Source organism: Leopardus geoffroyi, chromosome C1, assembly GCF_018350155.1.
Source record: "Leopardus geoffroyi isolate Oge1 chromosome C1, O.geoffroyi_Oge1_pat1.0, whole genome shotgun sequence".
Classification (NCBI taxonomy): domain Eukaryota; kingdom Metazoa; phylum Chordata; class Mammalia; order Carnivora; family Felidae; genus Leopardus; species Leopardus geoffroyi.
In genome coordinates, this window is record NC_059328.1 from 27961390 (window position 1) to 27976185 (window position 14796).

General features: G+C 50.9%; 1 protein-coding gene across 8 annotated transcripts; it reads left to right on the forward strand.

Annotated features, from left to right (window-relative positions):
• Positions 1–318: 318 nt before the first annotated feature.
• On the forward strand, positions 319–14097 carry SH3D21 (SH3 domain containing 21). 8 transcript variants are annotated; one of them, XM_045476734.1, is made up of 16 exons: positions 319–419; positions 573–730; positions 822–885; positions 1136–1254; positions 1522–1612; positions 1787–1842; positions 1932–1977; positions 2128–2228; positions 2348–2458; positions 2579–2621; positions 12213–12306; positions 12394–12446; positions 12582–12676; positions 12835–13682; positions 13768–13831; positions 13910–14097. In XM_045476734.1, exons 1-16 carry the CDS (start codon positions 416–418, stop codon positions 13979–13981), a joined length of 2019 nt encoding a protein of 672 aa, XP_045332690.1. In that variant the 5' UTR covers positions 319–415; the 3' UTR covers positions 13982–14097. The 8 variants fall into 8 exon arrangements, with proteins under 8 accessions (XP_045332690.1, XP_045332692.1, XP_045332693.1 ...); XM_045476736.1 differs by having other exon boundaries at positions 13916–14097; XM_045476737.1 differs by having other exon boundaries at positions 2348–2434.
• Positions 14098–14796: the final 699 nt, after the last annotated feature.

The following is a 14796-nucleotide window of genomic DNA, read 5'->3' on the forward strand; positions in this document are numbered from 1 at the left end:
CCCCGGCTGCTCAAAGCTTGCCAGCGGGGAGAAGATAGGCCAGGGAAGGCTCTTTGCGAACGGTGGGTGGGAGCCTCAGGGCCTACGGCTGCCAGGGGGAGGAGAGGCGGCTAGACTGTAATTTAAGTGACTAGGTTGGGATAAACACGTGGGGGAGCTGTGGCCCCAGCACTGGCCAGGGACCCTGTAGTCCTCCTCATCCCTGGGTTGGGGGCCGAACCTGCTGAACCGGGCCGCCCCCTCTCCCACACCCACTCCCAGAATCCGGGGCCCGACCTATCGGCTAGCGTCTCCGCCTCCTTCGCTTCACAACCTCGCAGCTCGTCCCACCCATCCTACCTGGGCCCAGTACTCGGCTGCCTGCGGGACAGTACTGTCCTTCCAGCGCCCGGCTCTGGAGCGCGACCCTGAAGCTATGGGTATGTGCAGAGGGTTTGGGGTGGCGGAAATGGCTCACACCACCGCCCCGCTCTCCCGTTGTCCTCCACGCGGAGCCCGGGATTCTCGCCTAAGCCAGTGTGCCCGGACCGGTCCCTTCTGAGACGCGCCCCCGCCCGGTCCTCCGCCCGCAGAGGTGCTGGTCCTGGCCGGATACCGCGCGCAGAAGGAGGACGAACTGAATCTGGCCCCCGGGGACGTGGTCCGGCAGGTGTGCGAGGGGTCCGCACGGGGCTGGCTGCGCGGAGAGCTACGGGGTCGTTGTGGCCTCTTCCCCGAGAGGTCGGTGCAGGTGAGGCCGGGCCGCAGGTCGGGTGGAGGAGGGTCTCAGTGCGCGCCCTCAGGAACTGAGAGCCCCCACGTCCCCATGCCCTCATCTCCAGGAGATCCCCGAGGCTCTGCGCGGCGCCGGGGAGGCGCCGAGCCCGCGCTGTGCGCGCCGCCGAGGTGAGCGCCAGGCCGGGTGGGCGGGCGCGCGGAGCCTGCGCGGCTCCGGCCACCCCTAGCGGGACGTGACGGGCGCGGCTCTGGGCGGGGTCAATCGGCACTCTGTGGTCTGTGATTGGTTCTTGGGTACAATGCTCCGCCTCAGGGCGGGGCCTGGAGCTTCTGCTAGGGCGCTCCCGGCCCGCCCCTCTCTCAGCACAGTGGACTGGGGCTCACAGATCAGCGGCCCCTCTCTCTGGTCCGATCTGAGGTCGCCCCGCCAAATCTCGGGGCCCCCAAAGATGGTGCAAGGTGAACTTCAACTACAGCCCGGAGCAGGCGGACGAGCTGAAGTTGCAAGCTGGGGAGATTGTGGAAGTGATAAAGGAGGTGAGGGGACGAGGTGATGATGAGAGGCTTTGGACCGAGGTGCTGGAGGGCTGGAGGTGCTTGAGGTGCTGGAGCGCTTGCGTCCCCAGGGAGATGTGTGAAGTGAGGGTGTGGGCGATGGGGATGGTGAGGGGCGCCGAAACGGGAAAGTGAGGGAGCAAAGGAGGAGGTGGGCATTGGGCAGAATCGGGGCAGAAAAAATGGTGGAAGAATTCTCGAAAGACCCCGGGGCAGAACCAGATGGCCCTGCGTCCTCCTCCTCCCCAGATTGAGGACGGCTGGTGGCTGGGGAAGAAGAACGGGCAGCTGGGAGCCTTCCCATCCAACTTTGTGGAGTTGCTGGACAGTGGGCCCCCAAGTGAGACCTGCACCCTGTGACCCCGAGAACCCTTGTGACCAGACTCTGGAATCTCCAGTGACCCTCCCGGTGGCCCTGGCCTGTGATCCACACATCCTGACCCTGTGACCCCTTTGACCTCTCCCACGATCTAAACTGAATTAGCAAGCCCCCTAACTTCACTGTCCCCACCAGGCCTCGGGAACCCAGACATGCCTTCAGTCAGCCCCAGTCCCCAGCGGCCTCCCAAGGTAAACTGGGTGCGGTGGGCACAGGAGTGGTGAGTGCCTCTTGGGGAGGTGGAGGCTCAGCTTCTTCCACCCTCCCCCTCCCCCATTAGCTGAGCAGCCTGACCTATGACAGCCCTCCAGACTACCTGCAGACAGGTGAGCACCCAGCCAAAGGTTTCCTGGAAACCCCCTCCTGAGAGCCACCCTGACTTGGGAGAGGGGAACCCCCAACTAGGCTGATGGGGGAGGGAGCGGCTGACTGATCCGGGGAGAGGAGTTGGCTTCAGTGGCCTGACCTCCCCTCAGTCTCCCGCCCTGAGATCTATAGGGTGCTGTTCGACTACCAGCCTGAGGCCCCAGATGAGTTGGCGCTGCGGAGAGGAGACGAGGTGAAAGTACTGAGGAAGGTATGAAAGGCGCAGGGCAGGGGAGGCGGCCCGGAAGGGTGCGTGGAGAAGCGGAGGCCCCCTGGAAGGAAGGAGCTTGGATATCTGGCTCACTTCCCCATGGCCTCTCGCTCTCCCAGACCACAGAGGATAAGGGCTGGTGGGAAGGAGAGTCTCAAGGCAGAAGAGGAGTCTTTCCAGACAACTTTGTGCTCCCCCCACCCCCAGTGAGTATGGAGCCAGACACTCAGGTAGGGGGGTGGGGCGTGCTGCTCTGGACAAAGTTGGGGGTCGTGGTGTTTAATGGGCATTTAGTTCACCCCTAAATGAGGGGACCCTTCTTCAGATTCTGATAATTTTCTTCTTCACAGATCAAGAAGCTGATCCCACGGAAAGTGGCATCTCGGGAGTCAGGTGGGTGCCCAGGAAATCTGGGAGTTTTGTGTGGGGGGTGGATTTTGTTGTCGGCGGGGGTGGGGGGGGGCTCACCAGTTTAGTTGCCCATCCGTAAACACCCATAGCTCTCCAGTGGTTCACTGTTATAGCCCCTTAGGAGCTACCTCTATGTGGGTTAAGGACCTGGTAGGAATGTGTGCAGATCAGTGTGTAGGAATCAGTGTATTACTGTGTTCATAATTTTTTGTGTGTCTTGAGAATGTGGCTATCAGCATGTTTAGATTCATTTCCTTTTGTTTTTAAATTTTTTTTTTAATGTTTATTTATTTTTGAGACAGAGAGAGACAGAGCATGAACGGGGGAGGGTCAGAGAGAGGGAGACACACAATCTGAAACAGGCTCCAGGCTCTGAGGTGTCAGCACAGAGCCTGATGTGGGGCTCGAACTCACGGACCGCGAGATCATGACCTGAGCCGAAGTCGGCCGCTTAACTGACTGAGCCGCCCAGGCGCCCCATAGATTCATTTCCTTTTTTAAGGAAAGGTATGGATCAATGCGTCTGCGTCTATGAGACCGTGTGTGTGTTCACACGTCATATAAACGTGTCAGTGAATAGTTCTGTTGGGGTATTTTATTTATCTTTTAATGTAATATTTCACGCAAAACGTACATATGTGCTTGAAACCTCAACAATGGACTCCCGTGAACATTCGCGATCTGTCACCAAACCCAAGAACTAGAATATTGCTAGTAGTTTGTGTGTTCCTTTTCTTTCCCATTCTGCTACCTACCCCAAAAAGGTAACCACTATCCCGAATTTTGTGTTTATAATTCCCTTGAGTTTTTAAGTTTCCTTACCTATGTATGCGCCTACATAATGTATTGCTTGATTAATTTTTGCTTCTTTTGAGCTTGATAAAAATGATATCTTGTTTATAGTCTTCTGGGAGTTGCTGTTTCCAATCACCATCATATTTCTAAGATTAATCCATGTTGTATGTAGATGTAAATTCACTAATTTTCCTCTGCTGTATAATATTCCTTGCAGGGAATTTACCACAGCTTCTGTATGTATCTGATCGCCTGATGTTAGACATTTTCATTATTTCTAGTTTTTGTTACAACAAATAGTTCTAACATTCCTGAGCCTCTGTCCTGGTGTGCACGTACAATAATTTCTCTAGGATATAATCCTAGGAGTGGCACTTCTAGATTATAGGGTTCGTGAATGTTCAGTTTTTATGACATAAAGTCGCTTTGGTTTTCAAAGTGTTGTACACTTTAATATTCCACCATCGGTGTATGAGCTGTATGAGATCCTGTTAATCCAAATCCTCTTTAACAGAGGTATTATCAGCTTTTACGTGTGTGTGTGTGTGTGTGTGTGTGAATCTAGTAGCTACAAAAGAGCATCTCCTTTTGGACTTAATTTGCATTTATTTCCCTGGTTAGTTATAATTAAAAAAAAAATTTTTTTTAACGTTTATTTATCTTGGAGAGAGAGAGAGACAGAGCATGAGAGGGGTAAGGGCGGAGAGTGAGGGAGACACAGAGTCCGAAGCAGGCTCCAGGCTCCGAGCTGTCAGCACAGAGCCCGACGCGAGGCTCCAACTCACAAGCTGTGAGATCATGACCTGAGCCGAAGTCGCTCAACCGACTGAGCCATCCAGATGCTCCTCCCTGGTTAGTTATAATTAGTTGGAGTTCTTTATATAAACTGAATACCAATCTTTTGTGGGTTATATGCCTTACAAATATTTTTTCTCATTGTGGTTTGTTGTCTCTTTTTGTATAATGGTGTTCTTTGATGAGCAGGAATTCTTAATTTTAATGCAAACATATCAATCTTTAATGGTTAGCAGGTTTTTCCTTGTCTAAGAAATCCTTCCTGCTCCAAATTCAGAAAAACAGTCATATATATATATATATATATATATATATATATATATATATATATATATGTTTTTTTAATGTTTGTTTATTTTTGAGAGAAAGAGCGTGAGTAGGGGAGGGGCAGAGAGAGAGGGAGACACAGAATCTGAAGCAGGCTCCAGGCTCTGAGCCTTCAGCACAGAGCCTGACACAGGGCTGGAACCCACGGACCGGACTGGGAGATCATGACGTGGGCTGACATAGGACACCCAACCGAGTCAGCCAGGCACCCCTTCTTCTTTTTAAGCTTATTTCTTCTTTTTAAGCTTATTTTATTTAGAGAGAGAGAGAAAACATGTGTGTGGGGGGGGGCAGAGAGCAAGGGAGAGAAACAATCCCCAGCAGGCTCTACACTGTTAGTGAAAAGCCTGATGTGGGTCTCGACCTTACGAACCGCCAGATCGCGACCTGAGTTGAAGTCCAAGGCTTAACCAACTGAGCCACCCAGGCACCCCTCATTTATATTTCTTTAAAACATTTGAAGTGTTGCTTTTTAAAGTGCCTTCATCTCTGTAGCTTTGATTTTTTTTTTTTTTTTTTGCATATTTTTATTTGTAAGAAATTTTCTTTTAATTTATTTTTTTAATTTACATCCAAGTTAGTTACCATATGGTGCAACAATGATTTCAGGAGTAGATTCCTTAATGCCTCTTACCCACTTAGACCATCCCCCCCTCCCACAACCCCTCCAGTAACCCTCTGTTTGTTCTCCATATTTATGAGTCTCTTATGCTTTGTCCCCATCCCTGTTTTTATATTATTTTTGCTTCCCTTCCCTTATGTTCATCTGTTTTGTATCTTAAAGTCCTCATATGAGTGAAGTCATATGATATTTGTCTATTTGTCTTCCTCTGACTCATTTGCTTAACATAATACCCTCCAGTTCCATCCACGTAGTTGCGAATGGCAAGATTTCATTCTTTTTGATTGCCGAGTAATACTCCATTGTGTATATATACCACATCTTCTTTATCCATTCATCATCCATCGATGGACATTTGGGCTGTTTCCATACTTTGGCTATTGTTGATAGTGCTGCTATAAACATTGGTGTGCATGTGCCCCTTCGAAACAGCATACCTGTATCCCTTGGATAAATACCTAGTAGCACAATTGCTGGGTTGTAGGGTAGTTCTATTTTTAATTTTTTTGAGGAAACTCCGTACTGTTTTCCAGAGTGGCTGCACCAGTTTGCATTCTCTGTGGCATTGATTTTTAATGAGTGACCCAATTAGAACTTCTTCCATATGGACAAGGAGCTATTTCAGCATCGTTTATTATTTTCCGCGTGTGATTTTTACCCAGCTTTTATAAAATTTCTTTCTTTTTTTTTTTTAATTTTTTTTTTCAACGTTTATTTTATTTTTGGGACAGAGAGAGACAGAGCATGAACGGGGGAGGGGCAGAGAGAGAGGGAGACACAGAATCGGAAACAGGCTCCAGGCTCTGAGCCATCAGCCCAGAGCCCGACGTGGGGCTCGAACTCACGGACGGCGAGATTGTGACCTGGCTGAAGTCGGACGCTTAACCGACTGCGCCACCCAGGCGCCCCTATAAAATTTATTTCTAAATACCACAGATATTTTCTTCTGCCTTTTATTTTATTTTTTTTTTCTTGTGCCTTCTAAAAAATTTTTCTGATATTCTTCTGTTTATTTTGGAATATAGAAATGCATTGATTTTTGTATATTGATTTTATAGCCAGCCACGGTGCTAAACTCTTATTATTTTTAATAGTTTATCTGAGGATTCCTAATAAGTTTTCTTTGAAGACAGTTATGTCATCTGTGACTAATGACAATTTTGCTCTATCTTTTCTACCCCTTATGTCTTCATTTTATTTTCCTATTTTCCTATAGTGGCTAGGGGCTCGATACATTATTGAATAGAAGTAGTCACATTGAGCATCATTACTATGTTCTGATTTCAAGTGGAATGTTTCCAAACTTCTCCTTTAACAACGATTCTATTTCTAGTTCATTTAGAATATTTATCAAGAGTATGTGTCGAGGGGCATCTGGGCAGCTCAGTCGGTTCAGCATCCAACTTTGACTCAGGTCACGATCTCGCAGTTTGTGAGTTCGAGCCCCGCGTTGGGCCCTGTGCTGACAGCTCGGAGCCTGGAGCCTGCTTCGGAGTCTGTGTCTCCCTCTCTCTCTGCTCCTCCCCCACTCACACTCTCTCTCAAAAATAAACATACAAAATCTTTTTAATTAAAAAAAACAAGTATGTGTTGAATTTTCTCAAATTGTTTATATGAGTCTTTTGAAATGATTCTCTGGGTTTTCTCCTTCATTTATTTATTTATTTATTTATTTATTTATTTATTTATTTTTAATGTTTTTTATTTTATTTTTGAGAGAGAGAGAGTGAGACACAGCGTGAGCGGGGGAGGGCCAGAGAGAGGGAGACACAGAATCAGAAGCAGGTTCCAGGCTCTGAGCTGTCGGCGGCGTGGAGCCTGACTCAGGGCTCAAACCCAGGAACTGCAAGATCATGACCTGAGCCAAAGTCAGCCGCTTAACCAACTGAGCCCACCCAGGCGCCCGGAGAGTATGACCTCATCTTAACTTGATTACATCTGCAAAGGTCCCTTTGCAACTGTTATTCAAATGGCTTGACCTTGGAACTTGGGAGGAAACCTTGCATTTTAGGAGCCTTGCACCATTAGCGGTCTAATCTCCTGGTCCCTGGGTACTGATGGCTGACCAAAAATCTGGCTAAATTCTTAAATCAGTTTTGGTGAGTTATATTTGTGATTATCCATTTTATCAGTTTTCTAGTTATTTGCATAAAGTCATTCATAATGTTCTTTTATAATCTGTATCTGCACTTAAAAGTCTTTTTTCATTTCTAGTAATTTTTTCCTTTTTTCTTGTTCAGTCTCATCAGAGACATGTTAATATATTCAAGTACTTAAAAAGACACCTTTTCTATCGTACCTTTTGTTTTCAAGGTTCATCCATTTTTCCGGTGTCTGCTATGCTTCATTCCTTTTAGTTGCCCGATAATATTCCCTCGTATGGATGTACCACAATTCATCCACGTGTTTGCTGGTGGACATTGAGGTTGTTTCTACTTTTGGGGGCATGAACATTTGTGTACAAGTTTTTGTGTTGACGTGTTTCCATTTCTCTTGGGTGTATGCCTAGGCAAATGATTTCTGGGTGCTGTGACCGCTCCGTATTTAGCGTTGGGAGGAACTGTCAGACTGTTTGCCAAAGCGCTAGTCCCGTTTTCTGTTCCTACCAGCAGGTGCGCGAGGGTTCTGCTTTTTCCACATCCTCCCCAGCACCTGTTCCTCTCCTTTTTATGATAATCATCCTAGTGTGTGTGACGTGGTTTCTCATTGTGGTTCTTCTGCTGCACCTCTCTGTGCCAGCTTAGATGTGGACTGTCTCTTCATATGTTTATTGACAATTTATATATCTTTCGGAGAAATGTCTATTTGGATCCTTTGCCCATTTTTAAATTGGGCTATTTGACTTGTAGAAGTTTTTTATTTTTTAATGTTTATTTTTTTATTTTGAGAGACAGGTGGGTAGGGGCAAAGAGAGAGAGAGAATCCCAAGCAGGCTCCATGCTGAGCATGGAGCCCAACCCAGGGCTTGATCTCACAACCATGAGATCACATTCTGAGCTAAAATCAAGAGTCAGACGCTTAACCAATGGAGCCACCCAGGTGCCCCGACCTGTAGGGTTTATATATATCTTGAGCAAATTCCCTTATCAGACACGTACTTTGCACATATTTTCTCCCATCCTGTCGGCTGTCTTTGTACTTTCTTAATGGTACCTTTTAATGCGCAAAAGTTTTACATCTTGATGAAGTCTCACTTCCCTATTTTTTTTTTCTTTGGTTGCTTGTGCGTTTGGTGTCATATCTCCGAAACCAGTGCCAAGTCTCAGGTTAAACCCCAAATCATGTGACCTCCCTTCTCTCATGGCCGTGAAAGCTGCCAACTCCTGCAGCCTGCCCTAGGCCACAGAGGGTCGGTGTGGATCATGCTGGCAGAGCAGGGACAGGTGCAGCCGTGGGCAAGGACGCCATCAAGCATAAATGCTTCTCGGATTATCTCATGCCTTTGGTCCATTTCCAGGGCATGGAAATGGTGGTTTTGTCCAGCTTTCTAGTTGCCTTTAGAGGTGAGGATTTGTCTGGCCCTTCATTCAGCCGTGGTCAGACCCCCTGTCATTATCCACTCCTTTACCTCTGCTTTCAGATTTTCTGCTCCTTGTCTCACTGTGCTTCCTGTTTAACTGGATCTCTCTGCTGTTTTGGCTGTGTTGAATCTGCTATTTAACCTGTAGTGCATTTGATTTATTTCAAGAACGCTGTTTTTCATCTCTAGCAGTTTCAGTTTTCTTTCCCCGCCCTCCCACATTTGCCTGTTTATTCCTGATGGTCCCTTCGTTTCGTGCTCATGTTGCACACAACTATGTTCTCTGACAATTCCTGTGTCTGCTGTGTGTTGTGTCTGCTGAGTCCCATTCTCAGGGGCCTCCTTTCTCGTGTGTTTTATGATTTTTGTGTGTGAGCTCATGACTCGATCCCAACCTGAGTGAGTTGTGTATGCCCCAGTAGGGGAAGATTTCTTCCAGAGAGGACTTGCCTCTACTCCCACCAGTAACTACAGGGCACCCACCAGTAGAGACCACTTCAGCCCTCTGGAAGAAAGGGCTCACTGCTGCGTAGCAACCAAGCTTGGGTTGTGTGGAGAGCCAAGGGAGACACCGTGGGGCATCTGCTCATCACAGGCCCAGGCTCAGTAGCCACAGTAGTGCTGCCCTCTCCCTACTTTTCTGGCCTCAGTTCCCTCCTTTTTTTTTTTTTTTAATTAGAAAAAAAATTTTTTTTAACGTTTATTTATTTGTGAGAGACAGAGAGAGAGCAAGTGCGGGGGAGGGGCAGAGAGAGAGAGGGAGACACAGAATCCGAAGCAGGCTCCAGGCTCTGAGCTGTCAGCACAGGGTCCAAGGTGGGGCTCTAACTCACGAACCGTGAGATCATGACCTGAGCCGGAGTCAGATACTCAACCAACTGAGCCACCCAGGCGCCCCTCAGTTCCCTCCTTTTTAATGGACCTCCCCCACCTCTTCGAGTTCCAACAGTGCCTCAAAATTGTATCTTAAGGAGGATATAATTGTTCTCCAGTGGGAGGGCCCTATCGAGCACCTGTCAGCCGAAGTACGAGCAGCTGAAGTCAAAGCTGACATTTACTGAGCTTTGACTATATGCCAAATACTCTTCTAAGCGCCTCATGTGAAGGAAGTCACCCAGACCTCACAACAACCCTACCAGATGTATACTGGGTGGATGAGGATGCCGGGGCACAGAGAGGTTAAGTGACTTACCCAAGTTTTCACACAGCTGGCAAGTAATGGAGGACGTCAAAGCCTGGTGCCTGGCAATAGGATCCACGCTCTAGCCCACTATGCACACCGTCAGGATTTGTGTGTGTGTCTGCGTGTGATACTGTGCGTGTGACTAAATGCCAGCATGTGTGCATGTGCCAGAGTGGCTGGTCGTGTGTCCACGAATATGAATGTCCCCGCGTGTGACTGTGTTCATGCCGATGTCATCTCAGTGTGGCCTTCTCCGACCACCCCATTTAAAATGGACATTCCTGGGGTGCCTGGGTGGCGCAGTCGGTTAAGCGTCCGACTTCAGCCAGGTCACGATCTCGCGGTCTGTGAGTTCGAGCCCCGCGTCAGGCTCTGGGCTGATGGCTCAGAGCCTGGAGCCTGTTTCCGATTCTGTGTCTCCCTCTCTCTCTGCCCCTCCCCCGTTCATGCTCTGTCTCTTTCTGTCCAAAAAAAAAAAAAAAAAAAATTAAAATGGACATTCCTGGGGTGCCTGGGTGGCTCAGTTAGCTAAGAACCTGACCCTTGGTTTCGGCTCAGGTCATGATCTCACGGTTCATGGGTTCAAGCCCCACATCGGACTCTGCACTGACAGTGCAGAGCCTGCTTGGGGTTCTCTCTCTCTCTCTCTCTCTGCCCCTCACATGCTCATGCTCTCACTCTCTCTCTCAAAATAAATAAATAAACTTAAAAGAGTACATAAAATTGACATTCCTCTGCTTATTCTTCCTCAGTAATCCCTGATAACTCCAACACATTGCATATTCGACTTTTGCTTATGTCTGCTTCCCCCGTAGAATCTGAGCTCATTTGTTTTCGTTTTTGTTTTTTTGGGTTTTTTTGACAGAGAGGGCACAAGTGAGTGAGGGCAGAAAGGGAGAGAGGGAGAGAGAGAGAGAATCCTACAAGGGGCAGAGAGAGAGAGAGAGAGAGAGAGAGAGAAGCAGGGCTCACCCAATGCGGGACTCGAACTCACGAAACATGAGATCATGACCCGAACCGGTCAGATGCTTAACCAACTGAGCCGCCCAGATGCCCGGACCTGAGCTCACTGATTGCTGTGGGAACATGCTGTGGACAGGGGGGCAGTGCAAGCCAGAGCGCAGGGTGGTGACTGTTGCCATAGTCTGGGTGAAGATGCCTGGGTCCGGAGCGCTTAGTGGCAGAGGTGGAGACGAGTGATTGAATTCAGGACGTTTTGAAGGTAGAGCAGTCGAGACGGACCGCTGGTTTGGATGTGCAGCATAAGGGAATGAAAGAGGTCAGCGATGACTCATCTTGTCATCTGAGCAAGTGGGCAAGTGCATGAGGGGGCGTCTGGAAGAGAGGCAGGTTTGGGGGATGACAAGTCAGAGTTCAGTTTTGGGTACACTAAGTGTATGATGCCACTTAGCTCCCCAGCTAGAAACAGAGAGGGCAGTTGGACAGTGTCTGCAGCTCAGGGGCTAGAGATGAAAATGTGGGAGTCGTTGGCCTGTTGTTGCTAATTGAATCCTTCAAACTGGGTGAGGTCTCTTAGGGAGTAAATGAGATAGAGAAGACCGAGAAGTTCTACAGAGGGAGGACTGGATCGGGGAAGGTTATTGCTGTGGTCTAGGAAAAAGATGAAGTCTGACCCAGGGAGACAGCCATGGGCACTGAGCAGGAGACAGGTCTTAGAGAAGTTTGGATAGGGGCGCCTGGCTGGCTCGGTCGGTAGAGCGTGCAACTCTTGATCTTGGGGTTGTGAGTTTGAGCCCCACGTTGGGCAAGAATTACTTTAAAAAAGAAAAGAAAAGGGGCGCCTGGGTGGCGCAGTCGGTTAAGCGTCCGACTTCAGCCAGGTCACAATCTCGCGGTCTGTGAGTTCGAGCCCCGCGTCGGGCTCTGGGCTGATGGCTCAGAGCCTGGAGCCTGTTTCCGATTCTGTGTCTCCCTCTCTCTCTGCTCCTCCCCCATTCATGCTCTGTCTCTCTCTGTCCCCCAAAAAAAAAATAAACGTTGAAAAAAAAAAATTAAAAAAAAAAAAAAAAAGAAAAGAACAGAAAAGAAGAGAAGAGAAAAGAATGGATTAAAAACGGGCAGGATATGAAAGCATGTTCCCTCCAAAGCCTTCCCTGACAACTGTCTTCTGCCAGGTGCCCCTTCAGGTTGCTCCCATGGTTCCCCGTGCCCATGCGGCACGAGGTCGGTAGGCTCCCCCAGAGTTCTGAGGAGGCAGAGTCAAATGTTCATCTCCTGTCCCTAGTCCCCTGTGCACAGGCCAGGGCCACCAACCGTTAGATGAATGGATAAGGGAGTGAATGGGTGCCACACTCCCTTCTTCCCTCCCAGCTCCTCTTAAGGAACCAAAAAAGATGATGCCCAAAGCAGCCCTGCCTACAGTCAAGAAGCTGGTGACAGCTCCCACTGGGCCCAGCAAACCCAAGTAAGGAGCAGGGTGGGGGTGGGGAGGGTACAAAGGAAAGGCTGCTCCCTGCCTCCCACCTTCTGGTCTGATGGTGATATGTTCCAGGCCATCTTGGATACCCAGTGGAGACAGTCAGAAGCGCCCCTCCCGAGACCCCGGTAGGTCTCGCGGCCCCCTCCAGCGGGGGTGGGCGAGGAATGGGGGACAGGGACAGGGTGGTTGTGCTGAAGGACAGAGATGGGGAAAGACCCAGAGTCGGGGGAGCTTGTACCCCTGAGGTTCTGCTCTTCTAGGCTCCAGCGGCAGCTTCCTCAGAAGGGGTCCAGGCCACCCTGGTAGAAAGGGATCGAAAACCCAGACTTCCCGGCAGCGCTCTGCCACCAGTCAGGTAAGAGGGCCTGAGACGCAGGAGAGTGAGACTGCTGGGCAGGGTCTGGTTCCCAGGGGTGTGGCGTACAAGAGGGAAGGATCCCAGGCCAAGGGGGACCTGACTCAAACTGTCAAGGTACCCAGCCCTCAACTGAGACCTGACCCGCATCACCACAGGAGGAAGAGCAGAGCAGCCTGGCAAAGGCCCCTCCTGTGAATAAAACCCCTACTCTGGACAAGACTCCCAGCCCAGAGAAGACTCTGTCTCCGGATAAGGCCCCCACTCCAGAGGAAACCCTGACTCCAGATAAGGTCCCCATCTCAGAGGAGGCCCGGATTCTGGAGTTCAAGGGCCCAGCCCCAGAGAACCCCACCCCAGAGGAGAGCCTGACTCTGGACAAGGCTCCCAGCCCACACAGCATGACTTCTGGGGATGAGGCCCCTGCCCCAGACGTCCCACCTGAGGATGAAGCCCCTGGCCCAAAGATGGCCCTGCCTGGGGATGAGACCCCCACCCTAGAAAAGGTCTTGACCCCTGAGCAGGTGCTCTCTGCAGAGGCCTCCACTAGAGACAACACTCAGCTCCATCACTTCTCTCCGGAGCAAGCCCTGCTGAAGTTCAAGTCTCTCGTGGCCAATGAGGTTCAATCCCAAGAGGTCCATATGCCAGAGGAGCCTGACCTCTGCATGAGGACATACCCTGTGGATCAGAGGGACAGCTCCCCGTTCCACTCTGAGTCCAAGCCAGGGTCCGTGCCTGCCGAGGAGGTACCTGGGCAGCATGAGGCTACCCAGAAGGAGGAGGCACCCCCCAAAAAGCAGGAGTCCCCCAAAGAGATAGCCCCTGTTCAAAAGAATCCTCATCCTATCAAGTCGACTCCAGACCCCCAAGAGACTCCCAGCCTACTTTCTCCGGTTCCACAAAATCTCACGGACAGCAAAAGTGACAGAGGCGATATAATGAGGCTACAGGACGAGGTGGAGTCTTTAAAAAGGTCGCTGGAGCGGATGTGGGTGCAGCTGGAGTAAGTGGGAAGGGGGAGGGCAGGGAAGGAGGCTGGGGCTCTAAGCCTGCCCAGCCCACCCCTTACCCTTGGTCTCTGTCCGCAGGAGGAAGCTGACGGACATCTGGGAGGAGCTGAAGAGCGAGAAGGAGAAGCGCCTGTTGCTGGAGGTGGGTGGGGTGCGGATCCCAAGGGGCTGGGGGCTGGCCCTCCCCTGCCCGCCTCTCCTGACGCCCTCTCCCGACTAGGTGCAGATGAAGCAGGGAACCCAGGAGTCCCGGACCCGGGGCTCCATCCACGTGCAGACGCAGACGCACTGAGGGTGGGCCCGGGAGGGGGACTACGGCGGGACCTGGGGGAAGTCAGGCCCCGGCCACCCACGTCCTCCCACACGACTTTGAGAAACACAAGAAAAGTAAACTGCGGTGTAAGCGCTCCCCTTGCCTGCCTGGTCCGTGCGGGGGCGGGGCCTGCGTGGCGGGGGCGGGACCGGCCTCGCGCTCCCGGCCCTCCGCATTCCTGGCGGTCTCTCCCGGGCACATCTGGCCAACATGTGGCTCCCATTACCGTTCCCAAGGCCTGCGCGCGGCTATTTTTATCCACCGGATGGCGGGGGTGGGTGGGGGGCGTCTCCTTCGGACGTCTGCCGGGTGCTGGAGAGACGGCCGGCCGGCCGGAGGGGCCCAGGCGGGGTGGGACTCTGCCCGTGGGCCCGGATTCCGGAATCCAGCTGTGCGCCAGAGGAGGGGCTGGGCGGGCCTGCTTTCGAGCCCTGACCCCTCCCAGTTGGCCCCACAGTCCGCTCCGAAGGACTCACTGGAACGCACCTCTGCTCAGACACGAAGTCCATAGCCCAGCTCAGGCACACACGGTTAACATTGGGGCGAATAGTGCCTTGGTGTCGGGGTCCCGGGGCCTGATGTGTGCGTGCGTGCGTGTTTGTGTGTGAGTGATTGCCATGATGCATGATCACAGAACATTTGTAGGGATGGGGGCAAAGCGTGCCCACGCCTTCGGCGGGAAGGAATGCATCTGTGAGGAAGGAATGCCAGTGATAACTTGTTCTTTGTGCGTGAGGCTGTGAGGTGGTGGAGTGTGTGTTTTTGTAGAGTCTGTGAACTGAATGCAAGCATGT